Consider the following 25,947-nt stretch of genomic DNA (forward strand, 5'->3'; position numbering starts at 1 on the left):
ATTATCATTGAAATCATACTTAACTTATTCTCTTTCTCTCTCCAGGGGTACATACATTACATTCCATTACATAAAATGTAATACATACATTACATTTCTATATAGTAATATATGATAATGTCATACATTTGCCAAGTCAAGCATGACCAGAAAGAGAGGGAATGAGAGGAAGAGAGAGGGGGAGATATAGAATAGAGGGATGAAAGGAGTTGAGGATATCTGGGAGGAGGTGGGGATTACCTGGGGTGTATTCACTAGGAGCCAAACATAAACAAATGGAAGCAAACATAACAAAACAGGGAGAAACCTAGCTGAATTGGTCCAATAAAAACTCTAGTTTTCGTTGCAAAATGTTTTCCATTTGGAGTTAACGGCTTCCGTTGCAAAATGTTTTTCTGCGGTCTGCAACGACTAAATGCGACAACTAAATGCACCCCAGAAACTCCAGCAGTGAGTTCCAGTTCCAGCTGACAGACTGCAGAGTTCAACAGCATCCCATGTATCATCAATGAAGTACTGTCCCCACCTGGTGGGTAATAGAGGTTATTAGAAAAAAGGGTATCCTACTTTTGGTCATAAAAATAATTCATACATAAGAGAACGCTATAATGACTAAACTAAAACACAACTATTCAAAGAAAATAAGCACACACACACAACCTCAGATCAATTTAGATGAACCATATAACTGTAATAGTGGTGATGAGAAAGGTAGTAGAACAGGGCCTGTATAATAAACCTCAAAAGGTGGATTTATGCTCTGATAGCGATAGGGTGAGAGAGATAAAATAATATCTTATCTCTTGCAGCATGCAGTGAGTGTGTTTGCTCTTTATCTCGGTAGGTATGAAGTGTATCAGAGTGTGATTGCACATAGTCAGTTGAAGTGTAGGAAGCTACAGGACAGAGTCTGTCAGTCAGTAGTGCTGGTGCTCAGAGTAGTGAGCTAGAGGTTAGTCAGACGGCTTAGAGTTGAAGTTTTGCTTGGACTCTGGTGCGACTACAAAGTGTTTTGGACATATTGTGGGTTATTGTGGGACATATCACCATTGACTGTGATCCTGAGGTGACCGTGAAGCACAAGGCATGCTGCTAAGGCTAGGTCTCCTCAGCCTACTGGCCCTCTCTCCCTCTCTGGCTGCCCCACACCAAGGCTCCCTCCCTGGAGTGGATTCTCCCCACAGGAGCTCCAGAAACAACAAGCTGCTGCTCATCTCATTCGATGGGTTCCGCTGGGACTATGACAGGGATGTGGACACCCCTCACTTGGACACGATGGGCCTGGGCGGCGTCAGGGCTGCCTACGTCACACCCCCCTACCTCACCATCACCAGCCCCACACACTTCACCCTGCTCACAGGTAAACTATTACCAGGGTTGGGGAGTAACGAATTACATGTAAGGGATTACAAAAAAAACGGTAACTGTAATCCGTTACATTACCAGCAAAAATATTGTAATCAAATTACAGATATATATTTGTTAACTAGATGATAACATCAAGGATTACTTTTAAATTCAGAAAGGATGTCACGAAAAAAATTCTTTGACACTTCTCTGTTTTGTCAATAACATTCAAATCAGCATTGAAAAATGGCGCAAATTTAAGTTTGTTCCACCTGAGCATGTCTGACCACAAGTCAGAGACCGCTATGATGACACACAAAATGTGTTTGATGGATTGCGGGAAAAGAGCAGGAATAGGCTTTTGTAGGCTGCTGTACAGTCCAAACTATGTCTTCCAATGGTGCGACTGCTGTCGTCATCTAAATATTATCCAATTTCAATAAACGCTTGCAGGTAAGGATGAAAGCAATGGTGTAGTTTACAGCGATACGGATATCACTTATTGTTTATACATAGAACATTGACGTGAGTCACACTGCTGCGCTCTCATTTAGCTATTTGTGCCATACGGATTGTGGTTGTTGTGGATGGCTGTTCAAAAATCTAAATGTGTATTTGAACCCAATAATCGTTGAAATCAAGAAGTTTAAGCTGCCTATTAATCATTGTTTTTGAAACCAGTGGACAGCGAGTGAAAAATGTGCTCTTGCAACAGCTGCATAGTGCGGTTCCCAGCCTATGGAATAAAAATCTGGCTTTTATTGCTCAATCCAATTCATGCTGATAAAAAAAATCCATAGGCCTAATGGGACACATGCTCAAACTTGCACACTTTTGATAGAGTTAAAGGGGCTATCTGTAGTTGCCACTCATAATCTTTTGGACTTCAAAATTATAAAGATGTAAAGAGATAATTGTATCATATCATTATATGTAGTAGTGTCCCTTTAGGGCACCTGTAACCCCCCTTGCTTACCTACGTTGAAATGCTTGGAATGTTCTTCATGTGAAACGCATTAAACAATGCCGACGTTAATTTCTACTCCCGTCTCATGTCCTGTCCTTATTTTAGTTGTAAAAGTAATACAGTGTGCTATACAACAAAACTGGCGACGAGGAAGAAACGTTCTCACATTTGTGCTCATTATCTTCGGCAGAAAGTCTGAGTTAAATTCGTAATTTCTTCCGCTGTAGAAAGACGCAAACAAAACGTGGAGCTAGCCAGTCAAGTGAAGCTAGCTAACTTTTGATGTGAGGGATATGAAGAGTTTAGCTGAGGGAGAAAGTGAAGTCATCGTGAGTTAAAATACTAAAAAAAGGGTCTGGGAGTAAGGGACCGTCTGAAAAGTGTAAGAAAGAAAAATAAGAAAAATAAACCGAAAATGTCTGTATTGGTTGGAAATATAGGAACATTTGATGAATCTGTGGAACAATGGAGTTCTTGCACAGAACGTTTTGAGTACTTTGTGTTGGCAAATGGAATTAAAGCAGAAGTCGTTGTGCCAACATTTTTGACTGTTATGGGAGGAAAAACATCAATCTACTGCGCAGCCTAGTAACGCCTGATAAACCTGGTGATAAATCATATGATGAAATGGCTACCTTAAAAGGACATTATTCTCCAAACCACTGATAATTGCAGAGAGATTCAGGTTTCATAAGAGAAATCAAGAGGAGGGGTAATCAATCTCTCAGTTTGTGGCTGTATTCAAACAGTTATCTGAACACTGTGAATTTGGGCGAACAATAAGTGACACTATACAAGATAGGTTAGTGTGTGGCATGAGCAGCGAGGCAATTCAGAAACGCCTTTTGACTGAGAGTAACTTAACATTGCAGAGACACACAACAGCTAACTGCATCGACCCAAGTGCACACGGTGTCTACGGAGTTAAAAAACAAGGCATGCTATCGCTGTGGGAAACCAGGTCACCAAGCAGAAGAGTGTTGGTGCAAAGACTTAGACTGCAGAAGTTGTGGAAAAAAGGGTCAAATCGAACGTGCATGTAAAAACAAAAAGAGACAATCAAACAAAAGTACTGAACAAAGGAAAAGCGACTTCAGGGAGTACAAAAAGAAAGTGCATAAAATGGAGCACACAGAGGATGAACAAAGTGATACCCTGTCTGAAGGGGTATGTTTTGTCCATTTCAGACAATAAACACGGATATTGGATGGAAACGCAGTACGGATGCAAGTGGACACTGGAGCAGCCATATCTTTGCTGTCTGAGGCTGTATACAAGGAGAAACTACATCACCTCACACCACAGCCCACAAAGATGACGCTGAAAACATACACCGGTGAGATTGTTCCAGTGAGAGGAAGCGTGATTGTTACAGTGGAGCTCAACAAACAGAAGGTAAAGCTACCACTCTATATTGTGAAAGGCAATCATCCAGCATTGCTAGGACGCACATGGCTGGAAAATATCAAACTAAACTGGCAGGAAATTCACATGATTGCAAAAGAGGACACAAACCTACAAGGAATATTGAGGAAACACACGGATGTGTTCAAAGGAGAACTTGGCAGTGTGAAGGACATAACAGTTAAACTGACCCTGAAACCAGACAGCAAGCCAAAATGCTTCAAAGCTAGACCTGTCCCATACGCCATAAAACCAAAAGTTGAAATTGAGCTAAACTGACTAGTCGAGAGTGGAGTATTGGATCCAGTGAATGTTAGTGAATGGGCTACACCCGCTGTTCCAGTCATAAAAAAAGATGGATCACTTAGACTCTATGGTGATTTCAAAGTCACCAATAACCCAGTCTTGGCTGCTGAAAAATATCCACTACCCGACATTGACAACCTCTTTTCTGGTTTAGCTGGAGGACAAAAATTCAGTAAGATAGGCCTGACATAAGTCTATCTACAGATGCATGTGGACCAAGAGTCACAAGAACTGTTGATCATGGTGACTCACAAAGGACTGTACAGGTACCGGAGGCTTCCTTTAGGAATCACCTCAGCTCCGGCCTTGTTTCAGAGAGCTATGGACCAGATACTGAGCGGGCTTACTGGGGTCCAATGTTACCTCGATGATCTACTCATCACCGGCAAAGACAGGTAGGAGCACATGAGAAACCTGAACGCTACACTACAGAGATTGGAAGAGTACGGTCTGAGGGTCCGGAAGGACAAATGCGAGTTTTTCCGGCCCTTTGTTGAGTACCTGGGCCACATCATCGACAGTTTGGGGCTCCACAAGGTGCCATCGAAGGTGAAGGCCGATGCGGAAACTCCATCCCCACAGAACGTGAGTCAGCTGAGATCATTCTTAGGACTACTGACATACTACACAAAGTTTGTGCCAAACCTAGCTAACATGTTAAAGCCACTGCATTAACTTTTGAACAAAACCAAACAGTGGAAGTGGACAGACAGATGCGAGGAGGCCTTCAAGTGATAACAGCTCAGTCAGAGGCCCTAACCCACTTCAACCCCAACTTTCCATTACAGTTGGCATGTGATGCATCACCTTATGGCGTTGGTGCGGTTGTCTCACAAATCACGCCATCGGGTGAAGACAGGCCAATTGCTTTCGCATCATGGACCTTAAGTAAAGCCGAGAGCAATTATGCACAGATAGAGCGTGAAGCACTCGCCATTTTGTTTGTAGTTAAGACATTTCATCAGTTTCTGTTTGGCCGACGATTCACACTGCTGACGGACCATAGACCCCTTACCTCCATCTTTAGTCCCCACAGCGGCATTCCGTCGCTTGCAGCCAGCCGCATGCAGCGATCGGCATTATTGTTATCTGCTCCCCAGTACGATATCAAGTACAGAAGGTCTGAACAGCACTGCAATGCAGACAGCCTCTCAAGGCTTTCCTTACCTGTCACACACACTGAGCACTCCCAGGCTGAAATCTTCTACTTCAAGGAAGTGACGAATGCCCCAGTTACATCTGTCCAAGTTAAAAAGTTCACCCACACTGATCCAGTGATGTCTGAGGTCGTGGACATTGTTACTCATGGAAAAGAAGCTGTCGGACAGCCTACAACCTTACCTAGTGAGGAGAAACGAGCTCACAGTTCAGTTTGGATGCTTGCTATGGGGTTTTCGAGTCATCATACCGCCACCACTGAGAAGACAAGTGCTTGAAGAACTCCATTCAGGGCACTGAATCAAGTCAGCGCCGATTCACCCTGCAATGAACGGCCTCGCTGAAAGGTTTGTCCAAACGATGAAGCAAGCTTTAAAATCATCACAAGGCTCCCTCAATAGACATGTAAACACATTCCTGTTAACCTACAGAAACACTCCCCACGCTACAACCAAAGTGGCACCCGCGTCAGCCATGATGAAAAGACAGCTTCGCACGTGACTCGACCTCCTGAGACCTCCAAAGACTAAACAGGTTGTACAGACACAACAGAGAGCACAGGTGGAGAGATAGAGTAAAGCAAAAGACAGAAGCTTCATAGCTGGAGAGAGAGTTCTTGCTCGGAACTACTGCAAAGGTCCAAAGTGGATACCAGCCACAGTGGTTGCACAAACAGGGCCTGGTCCTTACATAGTTCACACATCTGGTAACACATCATCTGGAGGAGACATGTGGATCAACTGTTGCCAGGAACCAACTCAGAGATGACTCCTGTCAAGTGACAAACCAAGATCAGCTACTGAGACCTACCATGACTATGAACCATCACCTGAACATCCACTGCAGGCAACCTACAAATGTGGAAAGTGCTCCAGACTCACCTGAACCAGCCAGAGTGCATAATCAGGGTACTGTTGCACCCCAGTCTCGGCATACACCATCACCACTCAGACTCAGAGACAACTGTGACTGTAGACTCACCTGTACGTCTCATACCCTGCAAGAGAAAGACAACCCCCTGACAGGTTGACTATTTAGTTCAGACTAACCTCTGACATTGGGGCAGAATACACCCCAGGGTTTAAGTCTGGGAACCCTCTTTCCCTAGTTTAGAAAAGGCTATTCTGAACAGTTCATTTATAATTAACCTCCAACGAGTTCTCCCTCCCCGGATCCGGGATCCTCCCTCATCAAAAAAAAAGCTGACTAGCATAGGCCTAGCCTAACGGGACAGGGATATCATATAATATAATTTCATGAAATCACAAGTCCAATACAGCAAATGAAAAGATAAACATCTTTGTGAATTCAGCCATCATTTTCCGATTTTTAAAATGTTTTACCAGAAACACAATATGTATTTATATTAGCTCACCACACATAGCCAAACACACAACGCCATGTTTTCACCATGTTCCACCGCATACGTAGCTTTCACAAAACCCACAAATAGAGATTAAATTAATCACTAACCTTGAACAACTTCATCAGATGACAGTCTTATAACATCATGTTATACAATACATTTTATGTTTTGTTCGCGAAAATGTGCATATTTGGAGGTATAAATCGTAGTTTTACATTGCAGCCACCATCACAAATAGCACCAAAGCAGCCAATAATTACAGAGGCAACGTGAAATACCTAAATACTCATCATAAAACATTTATGAAAAATACATGGTGTACAGCAAATGAAAAAAAACATCTTGTGAATCAGCCAATATTTCAGATTTTAAGTGTTTTACAGCGGGAAAAACACAATATATATTCTATTAGTCACCACAATTAGCCAAACACACAACACGCCATTTATTCACCGCCAAAATAGCTTTCACAAAACCCAGAAATAGAGATTAAAATTAATCACTAACCTTGGCAACTTCATCATAATGACAGTTTATAACATCATTGTTATACAATACATTTATGTTTTGTTGATAAATGTGCATATTTTAGCAGGTACAAATCCTGGTTTTACATTGTGAATACGTAGCACAATACGCCAAAATGTCCGGAGATTATTTGACCAGTCACCTAATCTAACCCAACGAACTCATCATAAACTTTACAAAAAATACTTGTTGTATGGCAAATAAAAAGATTACACTGGTTCTTAATGGCAACCGCCTGTGTTAGATTTGTTAAAAATAACTTTAGTACAACATACAGCATGCAGTATTGTGCATACGGCTCCATATTCTCCGCCTTGTTTGGGCCAACATTACCACAAAAAATACGAATAACATCATAATATTCTCTTACCTTTGTGATCTTCCATCAGAATGTTTGATCAAGGAGTCCTAGTCCAGAATAATCGTTGTTTGGCTTTAGAATGTCCATTCTTCTGGCGAATTAAACTTTGGCTAGCATTGTGTCGCGAACATGCCCCATTCAACTCTTGCGCCTGGAACGAAAAACTCCAAAAATTCCCAATAAACGTCGAATAACTGCGTCAAACTCGTTGAAAAATCCTACTTTATGATTTTCTTCTCATATGTATTCCAATAAAATCGAGCCGGAGCAAATTCGTCGTGTTATACGAACGCTTTTTCAGAAGACAATGTGAGGTCCCCGGCGCGCAGTGTGAAAACTACAAAGAGCGGACCCTGTCACTCCACAAAGCTTCTTATTCGGCCTCACATCAAGCTAGACACCCCATTCAAACTTCTACTGCCTGTTGACATCTAGTGGAAGGCGTATGAAGTGCATACAGATCCATAAATATAAGCCAGTTGAATAGGCAGGCCCTGACACAGAGCCCCTTTTTCAGAATTTTCACTTCCTGTCTGGAAGTTTGCTGCCAAATGAGTTCTGTTTTACTCACAGATATAATTCAAACAGTTTTAGAAACTTCAGAGTGTTTTCTATCCAATAGTAATAATAATATGCATATTGTATGATCTAGAACAGAGTACGAGGCCGTTTAATTTGGGCACGATTTTTTCCAAAGTGAAAACAGCGCCCCCCTATTAAGAAGAAGTTTTAAGAGAACTGTTAAAATGAAAACAATAGGCAAAACAGTGAATATTTACTTTTTCCTAATGAGTCATCAAAAGTAAAGGGGGAGTAATATGTTGTGTATTGATATTCTAGTTTAGTCCCTTTAGGGCACCTGTAACCCCCCATGCTTACCTACGTTGAAATGCTTGGAATTTTCTTCCAGTGAAACGCATTAAACAATGCCGACGTTAATTTCTACTCCCGTCTCATGTTCTGCCCTTTTATTTTTTTAAATTGACCTTTATTTAACCAGGTAGGCCAGTTGAGAACAAGTTCTCATTTAGAACTGCGACCTGGTCAAGATAAAGCAAAGCAGTGCGACAAACAACAACACAGTTACACATGGAATAAAAAAGCGTACAGTCGATAACACAATAGAAAAAAATAAAGTCTATATACAGTGTGTACAAATGGTGTGAGGAGGTAAGGCAATAAACAGTCCATAGTAGCGAAGTAATTACAATTTAGAAGATTAACACTGGAGTGATAGATGAGCAGATGATGATGTGCAAGTAGTGATACTGGTGTGCAAAAGAGAAGAAAAGTAAATAAAAACAATATGGGGATGAGGTAGGTAGATTGGGTGGGCTATTTACAGATGGACTATGTACAGCTGCAGCGATCGGTTAGCTGCTCAGATAGCTGATGTTTAAAGTTAGTGAGGGAAATGTAAGTCTCCAGCTTCAGCGATTTTTGCAATTCGTTCCAGTCACTGGCAGCAGAGAACTGGAAGGAAAGGCGGCCAAAGGACATGCTGGCTTTGTGGATGAACAGTGAGATATACCTGCTGGAGCGCGTGCTACGGGTGGGTGTTGTTATCGTGACCAGGGAGCTGAGATAAGGCGGAGCTTTACCTAGCATAGACTTATAGATGACCTGGAGCCAGTGGGTCTGGCGACGAATATGTAGCGATGGCCAGCCGACTAGAGCATACAGGTCGCAGTGGTGGGTGGTATAAGTGGCTTTGATGACAAAACGGATGGAACTGTGATAGACTGCATCCAGTTTGCTGAGTAGAGTATTGGAAGCTATTTTGTAGATGACATCGCTGAAGTCGAGGATCGGTAGGATAGTCAGTTTTACTAGGGTGAGTGAAGGAGGCTTTGTTGCAAAATAGAAAGCCAATTCTAGATTTCATTTTGGATTGGAGATGTTTGATTTGAGTCTGGAAGGAGAGTTTACAGTCTAGCCAGACAACTAGGTATTTGTAGTTGTCCACATATTCTGGGTCAGAACCGTCCAGAGTAGTGATGCTGGTCGGGCGGGCGGGTGCGGGCAGCAAACGGTTGAAAAGCATGCATTTGGTTTTACTAGAGTTTAAGAGCAGTTGGAGGCCATGGAAGGAGTGTTGTATGGCATTGAAGCTCGTTTGGAGGTTTGTTAACACAGTGTCCAAAGAAGGGCCAGATGTATACAGAATGGTGTCGTCTGCGTAGAGGTGGATCAGGGAATCACCTGCAGCAAGAGCGACATTGTTGATATATACAGAGAAAAGAGTCGGCCCGAGAATTGAACCCTGTGGTACCCCCATAGAGACTGCCAGAGGTCCGGACAACAGGCCCTCCGATTTGACACACTGAACTCTGTCTGCGAAGTAGTTGGTGAACCAGGCGAGGCAGTCACTTGAGAAACCAAGGCTATTGAGTCTGCCGATAAGAACATGGTGATTGACAGAGTCGAAAGCCTTGGCCGGGTCGATGAAGACGGCTGCACAGTACTGTCTTTTATCGATGGCGGTTATGATATCGTTTAGTACCTTGAGCGTGGCTGAGGTGCACCCATGACCAGATCGGAAACCGGATTGCACAGCGGAGAAGGTACAGTGGGATTCGAAATGGTCAGTGATTATTGACTTGGCTTTCGAAGACTTTAGAAAGGTAGGGCAGGATGGATATAGGTCTATAACAGTTTGGGTCTAGAGTGTCACCCCCTTTGAAGAGGGGGATGTCCGCGGCAGCTTTCCAACCTTTAGGGATCTTGGATGATACGAAAGAGAGGTTGAACAGGCTAGTAATAGGGGTTGCAACAATTGCAGCGGATAATTCTAGAAAGAGAGGGTCCAGATTGTTTAGCCCAGCTGATTTGTACGGGTCCAGGTTTAGCAGCTCTTTCAGAACATCTGCTATCTGGATTTGAGTGAAGGAGAAGCTGGGGAGGCTCGGGCAAGTAGCTGCGGGGGTGCGGAGCTGTTGGCCGGGGTTGGGGTAGCCAGGAGGAAAGCATGGCCAGCCGTAGAGAAATGCTTATTGAAATGTTCGATTATCATGGATTTATCGATGGTGACCGTGTTACCTAGCCTCAGTGCAGTGGGCAGCTGGGAGGAGGTGCTCTTGTTCTCCATGGACTTTACAGTGTCCCAAAACTTTTTGGAGTTAGAGCTACAGGATGCAAATTTCTGTTTGAGAAAGCTAGCCTTGCTTTCCTGACGGACTGCGTGTATTGGTTCCTGACTTCCCTGAACAGTTGCTTATCGCGGGGACTATTCGATGCTATTGCAGTCCGCCACAGGATGTTTTTGTGCTGGTCYAGGGCAGTCAGGTCTGGAGTGAACCAAGGGCTATATCTGTTCTTAGTTCTACATTTTTTGAAAGGGGCATGCTTATTTAAGATGGTGAGGAAATTACTTTTAAAGAACGACCAGGCATCCTCTACTGACGGGATGAGGTCAATATCCTTCCAGGATACCCGGGCCAGGTCGATTAGAAAGGCCTGCTCGCAGAAGTGTTTTAGGGAGCGTTTGACAGTGATGAGTGGTGGTCGTTTGACCGCGGACCCATAGCGGATGCAGGCAATGAGGCAGTGATCGCTGAGATCCTGATTGAAAACAGCAGAGATGTATTTGGAGTGCAAGTTGGTCAGGATAATATCTTTGAGGGTGCCCATGTTTACGGATTTTGGGTTGTACCTGGTGGTTTCCTTGATATTTTGTTTGAGATTGAGGGCATCGTGGTGCCCCGACTTCCTAGTTAATTAAATGTACATAATTAGTTTAATCACGTAATAATAATTACAGAGAATTGATTTGATAAAATAACAGTCTTCACCTTTAATGATGCCAAATACACGACACTACCCATGCTAGATTACGGAGAAGTCATTTATAGAAAGGCAGGTAAGGGTGCTCTCGAGAGGTTGATGCTTATTTATAAAACCCTTTTAGTACTCATTCCCCCCTATCTGACATACCTACTGCAGCCCTCATCCTCCACATACAACACTCATTCTTTAACAGTCACATTCTGTTAAAGATCCCCATAGCACACCATCCCTGGGTCACTCCTCTTTTCAGTTCGCTGCAACTAGCGACTGGAACGAGCTACAAAAAACACCCAAACTGGACCGTTTTATCTCCATCTCTTCATTCAGACTCAATCATGGACACTCTTACTGACAGTTTTAGCTGCTTCGACTGATGTATTGTTGTCTCTACCTTCTTGCCCTTTGTGCTGTTGTCTGTGCCCAATAATGATTGTTTAAAAATAAAGGAGAGCCGCACACTCTAGGAGCTCAGATGCAAAAATATTTAATTGACCAACAATTAAATATTTTTGCATCTCCTTTATTTTTAAGTTTTCTACTCCGCTAGCCAGCACCTCGCCTAAATAGGTGTGCGTTTCTTTTTCTTCTAGATTACCCAATAATTATTGTGCCATGTTTTGTGCTGCTACCATGTTGTACTGCTGCCATGTTGTGTTGCTACCATGTTGTTGTCATATTGTGTTGCTACCATGCTGTGTTTTCATGTGTTGCTGTCATGCTATGTTGTCATCTCAGGTCTCTCTTTATGTAGTGTTGTGGTGTCTCTCTTGTCATGATGTGTGTTTTGTCCTATATTTTAATTTTATTTTTAATCCTAGCCCCCGTCCCCGCAGGAGGCCTTTGCCTTCTGACAGGCCGTCATTGTTAATAAGAATTTGTTCTTAAGTGACTTGCCTAGTTAAATAAAGGTAAAATAAAAAATATGAATAATCCAAAAGTTACATTACTGATTACAATTTTGGACAGGTAACTAGTATCTAACGGATAACATTTAGAAAGTAACCTACCCAATCCTGGCTATTGCTGCACACATGTACAATGTACACATACCGGTAGGATACATACTATTACACAAACACCGCTAATATACATAACCAACTTCACCCTAATCACAGAACAACACATATTGACATGCTGTCCCGTATTGCTTGTAAAGAGTGTATCCTGTTTCCAGTGCCGCACGCAAAAGCTAACTTTATGAATAGCCTACAATTAGATATAATCGCCACCTACCACACATTTTCAAACCACATTGCATGAAGTTGTCTCTGCTTTTAACAAACACAAAAACTCTTTGACCACTCATTCTATTTTCCTCACAACATACAGTGGGGCAAAAAAGTATTTAGTCAGCCACCAATTGTGCAAGTTCTCCCACTTAAAAAGATGAGAGAGGCCTGTAATTTTCATCATAGGTATCGACAACATCATCGACAACATTCCGACAACATTCCGCTGAAAAGGCAGCGCGGGAAATTCAATTATTATTTTTTTAAATATGTAACTTACACACATTAACAAGTGCAATACACCAAATGAAAGATAAACTTCTTGTTAATCTACCCATCGTGTCCGATTTCAAAAAGGCTTTACAGCGAAAGCACAACATATGATTATGTTAGGTCAGAGCCAAGTCACAAAAACACACACAGCCATTTTTCCAGCCAAAGATAGGAGTCACAAAAAGCAGAAATATAGATAAAATGAATCACTTACCTTTGATGATCTTCATCAGATGACACTCATAGGACATCATGTTACACAATACATGTACTGTATGTTTTGTTTGATAAAGTGCATATTTATATCCAACAATCTCAGTTTACATTGGTGTGTTACGTTCAGTAATGTTTTGCTTCCAAAACATCCGGTGATTTTGCAGAGAGCCACCAGAGAGCCATCATTTCACAGAAATACTCATAATAAACATTGATAAAAGATACAAGTGTTATTCACAGAATTAAAGATAGACTTCTCCTTAATGCAACCGCTGATTCAGATTTCAAAAAGACTTTACGGAAAAAGCACACCATGCAATAATCTGAGTACAGAGCTCAGACGACAAAATTAGCCAAAGAAATATCCGCCATGTTGGAGTCAACATTAGTCAGAAATAGCATTATAAATATTCACTTACCTTTGATGATCTTCATCAGAATGCACTCCCAGGAATCCCAGTTCCACAATAAATGTTTGATTTGTTCGATAAAGTTCATAATTTATGTCCAAATTCCTCCTTGTTGTTAGCGCGTTCAGCCCAGTAATCCATCTTCATGAGGCGCGAGCACTACGTCCAGACAAAGTCCAAAAGTTCCGTTACAGACCGTAGAAACATTTCAAACGATGTATAGAATCGATCTTTAGGATGATTTTAACATAAATCTTCAATAATGTTACAACCGTAGAAATCCTTTGTCTGTAGAAAAGCCATGGAACGAGAGCTACCACTCACGTGAACGAGCGTCAGAGTTTGTGGCACTCTGCCAGACCACTCACTCAAAGAGCACTTATGAGCCCCTCCTTTACAGTAGAAGTCTCAAACAAGTTTCTAAAGACGGTTGACATCTAGTGGAAGCCTTAGGAAGTGCATAATGACCCCATAGACACTGTGTATTCGATAGGCCAAACTTTCAAAAACTACAAACCTCAGATTTCCCACTTCCTGGTTGGATTTTTCTCAGGTTTTCGCCTGCCATATGAGTTCTGTTATACTCACAGACATCATTCAAACAGTTTTAGAAACTTCAGAGTGTTTTCTATCCAATACTACTAATAATATGCATATATTAGCATCTGGGACTGAGTAGGAGGCAGTTTACTCTGGGCACGCTTTTCATCCAAAAGTGAAAATGCTTCCCCCTATCCCAAACAGGTTTTAAGAAACGTTTTGTAACAGAATCGTTTGATTGAAATCACCACAAAAAGCATATTAAAACATGGGCGTTTACAATTGCTTGTAACCACTGTCTGCAACATTTTATCAACATAGAAGTCCAAAAGTAACTCCCTGATAAAAATGTTTTGGTCTAAAATAGTCTAGCAACAAGTCTTAACAGATGTTTGACTCATGGATTGTTCTACTACAAGTGACAGCCCTGAAAAAAAACACAGGGAAGCATTGTCTATAGCCCAATTAAGCCAGTAGCCTGATAGGCCTAGAGCAAAGTCTACCCAAATCACCTTAACATAAACACACAATTATTTTCTAAGGCAAAACCAATTGCTGAATGGCTTCTTATTCGGGTCAAATAGGCCTTGTGGCGATGTGCCTGTGAACTGTTTTCTTCCGTCTCTACCCACAAACAAATTGTTTGCTATCTATACTGAGCATACAAAACATTAAGAACACCTGCTCTTTCCATGACATAGACTGACCAGGTGAATCCAGGTGAAAGTTATGATCCCTTATTGATGTCACCTGTTAAATCCACTTCAATCAGTGTAGCTAAAGGGGAGGAGACGGGTTAAAGAAGGATTTTTAAACGTTGAGACAATTGAGACATGGATTGTGTAGGTGTGCCATTGAGGATGAATGGGCAAGACAACAGTGCCTTTGAACGAGGTATGGTAGTAGGTGCCAGACGCACCGGTTTGTGTCAGAAACTGCAACTTTCCCGTGTGTATCAAGAATGGCCCACCACCCAAAGGACATCCAGCCAACTTGACACAACTCTCGGACGCATTGGAGTCAACATAGGCCAGCATCAATGTTCCCTCTAAGCTGCGAATGGACACGCAGCTCCCCTCTGACTGCTGTGCAGAAGAAATATGAGCCTGTGCAGAGAAGCACGAGATTGAAATTCACTCAACCTTCTACAGTTTTCCCCTTTAGTCAACACTGTCAACGTTTCGCTCTACTGTTGGAATTGTGATCAAATCAATGCAATATTAGCCACTTTCAATGTAATATACCGAAACAAAACAAACTATGCAAGATTTTGTATGCAAAAACTGACTGTGCAAGAGATTTTCTTGTAGGCAGAGTGCAATGGAGTAGGATTCTATTGCATTGAAAGGCTTGATTCATGCTTGTACTCTAAATTGGAATAGGATTCTATTGCATTGACAAGCACGACTCAGGCTACTATTCTACACAAACCAGTACTCTACACAGACCAGTGCGCCATAACCAATCGGAGCTGCAGTCGGCCTATTTGCAGATAGTCATTGCCATATATGGATCTGTGCCATTCACTTTGAACTGGACTGTGTTTAGGCTACAGTATGAGCTGTCACAAGTAGATGCGCTTGTTTTGAGATCAAAGTGAGAGCTCCATGTTACCATGTGTGCACATTTGTTCATATTCTTTGCTAGTTAGTGAGTTATTAGCTCAGTTATAGATCATTTCTAGTCAACAATTGGGGAGTGGTTGCTTCAAACAAGAGCACAAAATGTGGACCGTCTTTGAAAAGCGAGTCAGATAAAGAGCTTTTTTATGTCTAAATTAAAGGGGAATTTGTTTTATTTTAAGACAGCCTTGAATAAGCTAAGTAGCCAATAGGCAGAACATAATTTGTCTGATTTTCTGTAATAATGGTATGGGAATAACAATGAGTTTTATTTTGTACAGTGGTTTCTTGCATCAGACACAACATTTTCAGTCACCTCCTTGACCGACGGACAAGTGGATAAACAGGTTCATTTCAATCCCTGCAGGTTTTTTTTCAAAAGTCTCATGGAATGTTAGTGTTGAACACCACACATTGGCTACTACTGTAGGCTGAATGATAGAACAGATATTTCCATGTTAAAATGTTATGTGATGCATTTTTCTCCATCATTGTTTTTGATGGTAGGCCACTCTGGTAGGCCTACATTATGATCAAATAGCCACAGTAGCCTACTTGTAACTTAAAGGGGGTAGCCTCAGTGTTCACAGTAAAAAGGGCCGGAAGTTGCAGAAAATTGTATTAATTTTCAAGTTTGCGCTCAGCATACTCTGAAATGTTCTTTGTGCCCAAATTTTTTGGGGGAATATTGGCCAGCGTCCCTGTGGAACGTTTTCGACATCTTGTAGAGTCCATGCACCAACGAATGTAGGCTGTTCTGAGGGCAAAAGGGGTGGAGCTCAATATTAGGAAGATGTTCCTAATGTTTGGTATACCCAGTGTAAAATATCGCTAAAGCAGTTAACGTTCTGTTTTTAAGACATTATGGTATAACAAACGCCAGAGTCTGATTACTATTAGGCTATAATTTACTTTGTGACAGACACCATTCTGCAACCCATCCGGCTCCAGAAGAGATGAATGAGTGTCCATGGTCCTATTGGCCTATTATAAGCCAACAAGACAATGGAGGTCTATCAACACCGCATTCACAGCCCCACTTATAAGGTCGCTAACCATGGAACTGCTTGTTGCTTGTTGCTTGTCTCTGTTCCTCAGGTCGGTACATAGAGAACCATGGAGTGATCCACAATATTTGGTTCAACACTACGACCCAGGAGAAGAAACAGTACTACATGACCCAGTTTGTGGATTCCTACTGGGACAACGGGAGTCTGCCCATCTGGATAACAGCGCAGAGACAAGTGGGTGCAACACACACAAACACACAAATAATCTCACTCTCTCTTCTCTCTCACACCTTTCTTAATTCCTTCCACATCCCTTGGTGGGTCTGAAGCTACTGTATAATTGTAATGTATTACAGCTCCGTTATAAATAAAGTTAGAATCATTTTCACCCTTTTTTCTGCCATGCAGGGTCTGAAGGCAGGCTCCCTCCACTTCCCCGGCACGGCCGCCACCTACAAAGGTGAGAGAGTAAAGGTCAGCCAGGTGGAACCTCGTTTCTATGAGCACAACAATGAGACAGACTGGAGGATCAATATCGACAAGGTGATTGGTCAGTGGTTCTCCAAGGAGGACCTAGACTTTGTGTCTTTGTACTTCGGTGAACCAGATGCAACGGGACACAAGTATGGACCAGATTCCCCGGAGCGCCGGGAGATGGTCCAACAAGTGGACCGGACCGTGGGATACATCCGTGATACCACCCGGAATCATGGCCTCTCTGATCGGCTCAACATCATTATCACTGCTGATCACGGAATGACCACTGTGCTCCGGAATGGCCTGGTCGACGAGATCATCCTGTCCGAGATTCCGGGATTTGACTTCCGGGATATCAAGTTCCAACTTGTGGATTATGGACCAACAGGAATGCTTCTCCCCAGAGAGGGAATGCTGGAGAAGGTGTACCAGGCCCTGAAAGGGGGCCACCCTCACCTGCATGTGTATAAGAAGGAGGACATGCCTGGTAGGCTTCACTATAGTAACCACCCTCGCCTCCTGCCCCTGATTCTCTTCGCTGATCAAGGATATGTCATCAATGGCGTGAGTGTGCCGAAACAGTGTCCTAACAGTACTATATTGTTGTTCTTTATACACGCTACTCAGGAGACGGGCGTCATTTTTCCTGATCAGGTCATGTGGTCAGAACAAACTCTCTTCATACTGTCTTGATGGCATGCATTGAAGTTCTGTTACCAAAAGCCATTGCAATCTCTGCACTAAAACCCTATAAGCACTCTTTCATTATCATCTGTACAGTTTTTCCCAGTCCAGTTCAACAAGGGAGAGCACGGCTATGATAACCAGATGATGGACATGAAGCCGTTCTTCAGAGCTGCAGGGCCTGACTTCCAGAAGAACCTGGCTGTGGGACCCTTTGAGACGGTCAACGTGTACCCGCTGATGTGCCACCTCCTGGGCATCAAACCGGAGGTCAACGATGGGTCCCTGGAGGTCACCCGCCAGATGCTGGTTCCCAAGAAGGACCAGGGATCTTATGAGAGTAAGCCTTTTAGTTTATAATTTATTGACAGAACATTTATGTGCAGAACAACATAGGATATTCAAAATGTGAATGCTGCTTGGACAGAATTATAAACTTTTCCTATTCCCCATTAAGTGGGTTTACCAATGGAATTACATTAGTCTTTTGTACTTTTGGCTTCATAATAAAGAAACATATTTTGATCACATGAAAGTGAGCTTTTATTTGTCATCAACTGTTAACAGGTTAGTTAATCAATATTCAACAACAAAAAGCTTAAATGTTGAGGAAATTAATTTAGCTTGACCAAGGACAGAATCATAAGCTGTCTTTTTCTTACACTCCATTGCTCAAGTTTACCCAGGGAATTATATGACCCTTATCTCACATTGTTGAACCTTTGCCTTTATAGAGAAACATCTTTTGAATACATCAGTAAGATCTACCAAAATGCCTATCCCATGATAACAATATTTCCCTTACTAGTTATAAACCTTGAACCCGTGCAGATGTATCTGATAAACTATATAACATATTCTGATAGTAAATGTTGCAGATCCATATCTTGTTTTATGCCTTGATATGAGAACGTAATCTAACAGGATGATCGCCATGTGGTTGTGTCCTACACAGCAAATTCCCCAGTGTTAAATGAACACTAAAGTGTGGACCCATATAGACACTATTGACACTTTACACACTGCTTTGTGTAAAGCTTTTTTGCATATTTCCCAGAGTGCTTTGGTTTTCATGAGAATTATTGAGTTACCACATGACTGAATTTGTTAGTGACAGAGACATCCTTGTTGCATACATCCAATTTAGTCCTATGTACTTTACCAAGTGAGATTCTGAGTGAATATGTTATCATTTAAGGTCCCGAACAGACATTCTGATTCCCATCTAAAATAGGCTTTTGAGTGGCTAAAATATCATAATATTTTTGGGGGATAGAAATGCTCAAAGTTAAGTAAAAAAAATGTTTCTCTCATGGCTTTCCTTCTAACTACCAGGAAGTTTGAAAAGACAGACTGAGTGGGCGGGGAACTTATATTCATGAGCTCACCTTGACTGACAGCGCTTTGACTGATAGCTCAACAAACTTGGATGCAGTGAGCAGTGTTGTACTAAAATCATCTCAAGCTAATTTGGTGATACACAGAGCAACTCAAACAACATTGAAATTGCATCACTAACCAGGTTTCCATCCTACCTTTTTCTCACCGATTGGTAGTTAGTCTTGTCCCATCGCTGCAACTCCCGTACGGACTTAGGAGAGGCGAAGGTCGAGAGCCATGTGTCCTCTAAAACACAATCCTGCCAAGCCGCACTGCTTGCTTAACGCAGAAGCCAGCCGCACCAATGTGTCAGAGGAAACACCGTACAACTGGTGCCCGTAGTCAGCGTACATGCACCCGGCCCACAACAAGGAGTCGCAGAGGGCGATGGAACAAGAACATCCCGGCCTGCCAAATCCTCCCCTAACCCAGACGACACTGGGTCAATTGTGCGCTGCCTCATGGGTCTCCTGGTCACACCCAGGTGCGACACAGCCTGGGATCAAACCTGGGTCTGTAGTGACACCTCTAGCACTGCAATGCAGTGCCTTTGACCACTGCGCCACTCCGCAGGCCCTCCATGCAACCTTTTTATGCAAGTAAAGTACATGTTAAATATAAAATGTCATGACAGGCATCAAATCAAATCAAAGTTTATTTGTCACGTGCGCCTAATACAACAGGTGTAGACCTTACAGTGAAATGCTTACTAAGCAATAGTGCAAAAAAGGTATTAGGTGAACAATAGGTAAGTAAAGAAATAAAAACAACAGTAAAAAGACAGTGAAAAACAGTAGTGAGGCTATACAGTAGCGAGGCTATAAAAGTAGCGAGGCTACATACAGACACCGGTTACTCAGGCTGATTGAGGTAGTATGTACATGTAGATATGGTTAAAGTGACTATGCATATATGATGAACAGAGAGTAGCAGTAGTGTAAACAGGGGTTGGTGGGTGGTGGGTGGCGGGACACAATGCCGATATCCCGGTTAGCCAATGTGCGGGAGCACTGGTTGGTCGGGCCAATTGAGGTAGTATGTACATGAATGTATAGTTAAAGTGACTATGCATATATGATAAACTTGATGGAAACAGCACATTTTTCGGGAAAAATTTCCAAATGACAACAAAATAAAACACGCTAGACAAGGTGGGAACATTTTGTGTCTGGAAAATTAAATATGCTAGAAACTATGTAAGAAACCCTTTTATGAGCAAATATTGATATAATAACCCTCATATCAAAGTGAACTTGGAGTCACCCGATGACATGTTGTGTGGTCCTCCCACTACAACTCGTCGGGGAAGCATGCACTTTATTAGGCTACATATGAAATACATGATAATGAACTTCACAGGGTGGTGAAAGTGCACGGTGATCTTGATGCTCCTTTCTAATAAATATCGAGGGTCATATTCAGGTGACATGATCATTGATGCTTGGCTGCTGTTTGACAAATGAAAAAAATGATCTTGCTCTTTTGTCCACAATAATCTTATCACGTAGGCTATATGTGCGCTCTAGCCAACAGCATGCAGATGCATCTGTATCTAGAGCGCATGTGCCAATGCAGAAGTGTACACACTTGCTATATAATGCAATTTTTTGGTTGAGAAAACCATCAGTGGAGTTGAAAATGGTATGCAAACACATTTAACTTCCTTTTTTTTATATGTATCTCCACCACCTGTGCTCTGTTGGCTAGAGTGCACATAGCAATACCATGGGAACACTTGCTATAAAATACAACATGCGATTTATTCGGTACATGAGAATTTAAACAACGAATAAGAAATAAGAGTTTTTGTATGAGGACACAGTCAAATCCGTGTCTTCGCGTGTCATGATGAAGTTGCGCAGCTGCTAAAATTGGTTTCCTATTGAACGTACTTCTTTCCGAAATATATATTTTAGTTTAATGACATTTTAGGGTATCTGAGGAGTAAATACAAACTTATTTTGACTTGTTGAAACAAAGTTTAGGGGTAGATTTTTGGATTCCTTTCTCTGCAAGTTGAATGACTGGATTACTCAAATCAATGGTGCCAACTATACAGACTTTTTGGGATATAAAAAAGGATTTTATCTAACAAAACGACACTACATGTTATCTCTGGGATGTGTTAACATGACAATGACAACATTTCAATGACCCTCCCCCCTCCCTTTTGTTCCATGCTGGCTGAAGACCTAGCTAGCCACTAACTAGCTAATACCAGGCACAAATGAATAGTGCCATAGATGAATAGTATAAACTTTTAGTTATATTTGTTGACACCCCACAGTCAAGTTTTGGCACCAGTAGAGTAGCTATTTAGCTATATAAACCACGCCCCTCCGCAAACGCACCTTCTCCAATGTTGGTTACAAGGCAATACTTATTTACACTAGGTAAGAAAATATGTTGCTTTTGGTGTAATACAATTAGAATTAGGGTGATGTCACCCTATCCCCTTAATAATCCAACTGATTGACATGGGGGAGGAGTCCAGTAACTATGATCAAACTTCATCAATAAGAATTTGTTCTTATTAACTGACTTGCCTAGTTAAATACAGGTAAAACAAACAAAAAAATAACTTTATCAATGTAGAAGCAACAGTAATTTTTCTAACTTTGGTCATCATACTTTGATCTAGTTTCATCCGAATATCCAATTTTATGAAAAACATGATTTTGACCGTTCATGACCTTTAAAAAGACCCTGCTGCTTGGTGAACCCAGAAGAAAACCAATTAAAAACCCAGTTAATGGTTAAATTATTAAATTACCCCATGTTTTGGTAATCTGAACAACCCAACATGTTGGGTTATTCACACAACCTGTCACATTATGCTGGCTTGCAAAGTGATGTGTAATTCCTATTGAAATCAAGCCATATTGGGGATATCCAACCTTCAGAATGTTTTATTACCCACCGCATTCAGAATGACCGCCAGGGTTGGGAAAACTGAAATTTGAGAGTACCTAAAGCATATATACCTGAACAACCGTTTCAGTAAAGGGTGAATTAAATAAAAGTAACATATTGGATTAGTTAAGAAAATTTATGTAATTTATATTTGAGAAGCATAAGATTGATTGATTGATTAATTCATGTAAATGAAAAAACGTAGACATTGAAACAGATAATTCATAAAAACAACCTGCGATAGAGCATTTTGTGAAGTCTGATAATGATGGGCTTGGTTTTGGTTTAGCTTTGGTTATTAACACCAACACTGGGGTTATTTTACACCAAAGAGTGTTAGTTCAACATTTACAGAAGTAATTGTTATGTTTTAGAGCATAGGCCCTCAAAATGAGGCCTTATGAAATATGTATTGTGTTTAATAATACAATTTGAATGATAACATTCTCTTGGGATCTCACTTGGTGAAGTCCACAGGATTGAAAATGGTTGAATGCAAGAACCATGTCTCTGTCACTAACAAATATAATCATGGGTGGTAACTCTAAAAATTCTCTCAAAAGGCAAGGCACTCTGGGAAATAAAGCTTTACACCAAGGAGTGTGTTCACTTTTCAGTGTCTATACGGGTTCACAATTTCAGTGTTCATTTAACACTGAGAATTTGCTGTGTATCAACAAACAGATTGTAGCACAACTTGTCATAAAGACTCTGAAATTACAAAAGGTTAAAGTTTGTGTTTGTGTGCATGTGGGCAGGCGCGCGTGCGCACGTGTGTCCAGTGGTACACACTCAGAATACACCCACTGCATTCAGTCCTGCTTCTCCTGGCAGTACACTGCACTATGATAGTCTAACTTATTTGCAAATGTTTTCCAGACAGGGACATCCAGTGGGATCTATTCATCGGCCTGTCATCGGTCGCTGGTATATTAGCGCTGGTGTTTGTTGTCACCACAGCTCATGCCATGTTGAAAAGGACTAAAATGGACCGGAGGTAGGCTACATTTGAATGTCCTTCTCAGAGGACAATACTTTTTTATTGTATTCTATTCTATTGTAATCTGTCTCAGCAACATCTTCACATGACTACCACACGTCTGTAGTACTGACTACTACCTTACCCTCACTTTCTGTTACAGATCTGAAGTCACCCACGAGGATCTCAATGAAAAAGAGTCCGATAAACAAACCTCCTTTTGAAAACCATTACCTTTGTGGGAAGTCATTTGTTTAACAAGTTATTGAGCTTCTGTGTGATTTGAGTGCTAATATCCTAGGTTAACCAAACAGAATGTCGTTTTTATACCAATGCAATATAAATCTGTATCAGTGTATCAGGAAGGCCAACACCCTAACTCTAACCCTAGCTCTAACCCTGGCTTCATGTCCACACACGGTTCAACCCTACAATATGTTTCAAAACCAATAACAAGCTTATTGATTATGCTGCACTCGTTATGTCTATGGGTCTTAGGCCTACATGGTCTGTAACCTGATTTTATGTGTGCATAAATGTGAGACGTATGTGTTTCTGACCAGGTGTCGGATGCATGTACCCAGAAGATAGCAACCTTAACTTGGAGTTATACAGTGGAGCTATGCAAACACCACAATCGAGTTCCTTTGAACACTGAGTTAAATGGGGAACACTGCAGCGTAGTTCAATATTTAACACTTTCAAAAGTGTTATTTTAACACCAGTACAGTGGACTTATATGTTCACTGAAAATAGTGTATGTTTTACACTGTCAGAGTTAAAGGTACACCATTGATTTTACTGTGCAGCTGCCCAATCAGATTATTGTTATTTCTAAATGGTGACCAAAATACATACAGTACTGTATATACAAAAATAAACCAAAGGCCACATTGCCACCAAGAAAAAAACCTGCATCCTCCCAAGTCTACAAGCTTACACACTAATCTCCCCTACAAAGGCAAAATGCAGTAACTACCCTTTTGGTCAAAATTGAGTTAAGACTGAAATCAGGCTCTGTAGCATCTGTATTTTATTCTTGTGACAATGTGTCCTGGTTCAATTTTGTTCAGTCAGAGAAAATGGAATGTGAAATTTGCAGTAACTACAAAAGTAGAAACCAAGGCAAACAGCAGTAACTAAAGTTACTGCACTTTGGCTTAGTTCCAGCATGTTTTGACTGCAGTAACTACACTACCGTTCAAAAGTTTGGGGTCACTTAGAAATGTCCTTGTTTTTGAAAGAAAAGCTTCTTTTTTTTTCTTCTAAATTACAGAATAGACATTGCTAATGTTGTAAATGACTATTGTCTATTGTTTTTTTAGGGAATATCTACATAGGCGTACAGAGGCCCATTATCAGCAACCATCACTTCTGTGTTCCAATGGCACGTTGTGTTAGCTAATCCAAGTTTATAATTTTAAAAGGCTAATTGATCATTAGAAAACCCTTTTCCAAATATGTTGGCACAGCTGAAAACTGTTGTTCTGATTGAAGAAGCCATAAACTGTCCGCCTTTAGACTAGTTGAGTATCTGGAGCATCAGCATTTGTGGGTTCGATTACAGGCTCAAAATGGCCAGAAACAAAGACCTTTCTTCTGAAACTCGTCAGTCTATACTTGTTATGAGAAATTAAGGCTATTCCATGTGATTTACATAAGTATTCAGATCCTTTACTCAGTACTTTGTTGAAGCACCTTTGGCAGCAATTACAGCCTCAAGTCATCTTGGGTATGGCGCTACAAACTTTGCACACCTGTATTTGTGGAGATTCTCCCATTCTTCTTCGCATGTCCTCTCAAACTCTGTCAGGTTGGATGGGGAGCGTTGCTGCACAGCTATTTATAGGTCATGTCCGAGCTCTGGCTGGGCCACTCAAGGACATTCAGAGACATGTCCCGAAGCCACTCCTGCATTGTATTGGCTGTGTGCTTAGGGTCATTGTCCTGTTGGAAGGTGAACCTTCACTCTGGAGCAGGTTTTCATCAAGAATCTCTCAGTATTTTGCTCCGTTCATCTTTGCCTCGATCCTGACTAATCTACCAGTCCCTGTGGCTGAAAAACATCCCCACAGCATGTTGCTTCCACCACCATGCTTTACCGTAGGGATGGTGCCAGGTTTCGTCCAGAAGTGACGCTTGGCATTCAGGCCAAATAGTTAAATCTTGGTTTCATCAGACCAGAGAATCTTGTTTCTCATGGCCTGAGAGTCCTTTAGGTGCCTTTTGGCAAACTCCAAGCGGGCAGTCATGTGCCTTATTACTGAGGAGTGGCTTCCGTCTGGCCACTCAACCATAAAGGTCTGATTGGTGGAGTGCTGCAGAGATGGTTGTCCATCTGGAAGGTTCTCCCATCTCCACAGAGGAACTCTGGAGCTCTAAGGCCCTTCTCCCCCAATTACTCAGTTTGACCAGGTCTAGGAGGAGTCTTGGTGGTTCCAAACTTCTTCCATTGAAGAATGATGGAGGCCACTGTGTTTTGGGGACCTTCAATGCTGCAGAAATGTTTTGGTACCCTTTCCCAGATCTGTGCCTTGACACAATCCTGTCTCGGAGCTCTACGGACAATTCCTTTGACCTCGTGCCTTGGTTTTTGGTCTGACATGCATTGTCAACTGTGCAACCTTATAAAGACAGGTGTGTGCCTTTCCAAATCATGTCCAATCAATTGAATTTACCACAGGTGAACTCCGATCAAGTTGTAGAAACATCTTAAGGGATGATCAAGCTCAATTTCGAGCCTCATAGCAAAGGGTCTGAATACTTATGTAAATAAGGTATTTCTGTTTTTTAATTTTAAGAGATGTGCAAACATTCCTAAAAAACATTTTTTAATTTTTCTTTATGGGGTATTGTGTGTAGATTGATAAAATAAAAAGGTTGAATCCATTTTAGAATAAGGCTGTAACGTAACAAAATGTGGAAAAAGTAAAGGGGTCTACATACTTTCTGAATGCACTGTAAACAAGATTTCAGTAAGTGTTTAACTGA

The 25,947-nt window shown here is 41.6% G+C and overlaps 1 protein-coding gene across 1 annotated transcript; it reads left to right on the plus strand.

The window, feature by feature from the left end:
- Nucleotides 1–836: 836 nt before the first annotated feature.
- LOC111977637 (ectonucleotide pyrophosphatase/phosphodiesterase family member 7) lies at nt 837–25,845 on the plus strand. The gene is made up of 6 exons (XM_024007179.2): nt 837–1,360; nt 16,612–16,757; nt 16,932–17,564; nt 17,781–18,024; nt 22,857–22,974; nt 23,120–25,845. The coding sequence occupies exons 1-6, from the start codon at nt 1,087–1,089 to the stop codon at nt 23,178–23,180; spliced, it is 1,476 nt and encodes a 491-aa protein (XP_023862947.1). The 5' UTR covers nt 837–1,086; the 3' UTR covers nt 23,181–25,845.
- Nucleotides 25,846–25,947: the final 102 nt, after the last annotated feature.

The sequence above is a fragment of the Salvelinus sp. IW2-2015 genome, linkage group LG18 (assembly GCF_002910315.2).
Source record: "Salvelinus sp. IW2-2015 linkage group LG18, ASM291031v2, whole genome shotgun sequence".
In the NCBI taxonomy this organism is placed as follows: Eukaryota; Metazoa; Chordata; class Actinopteri; order Salmoniformes; family Salmonidae; genus Salvelinus; species Salvelinus sp. IW2-2015.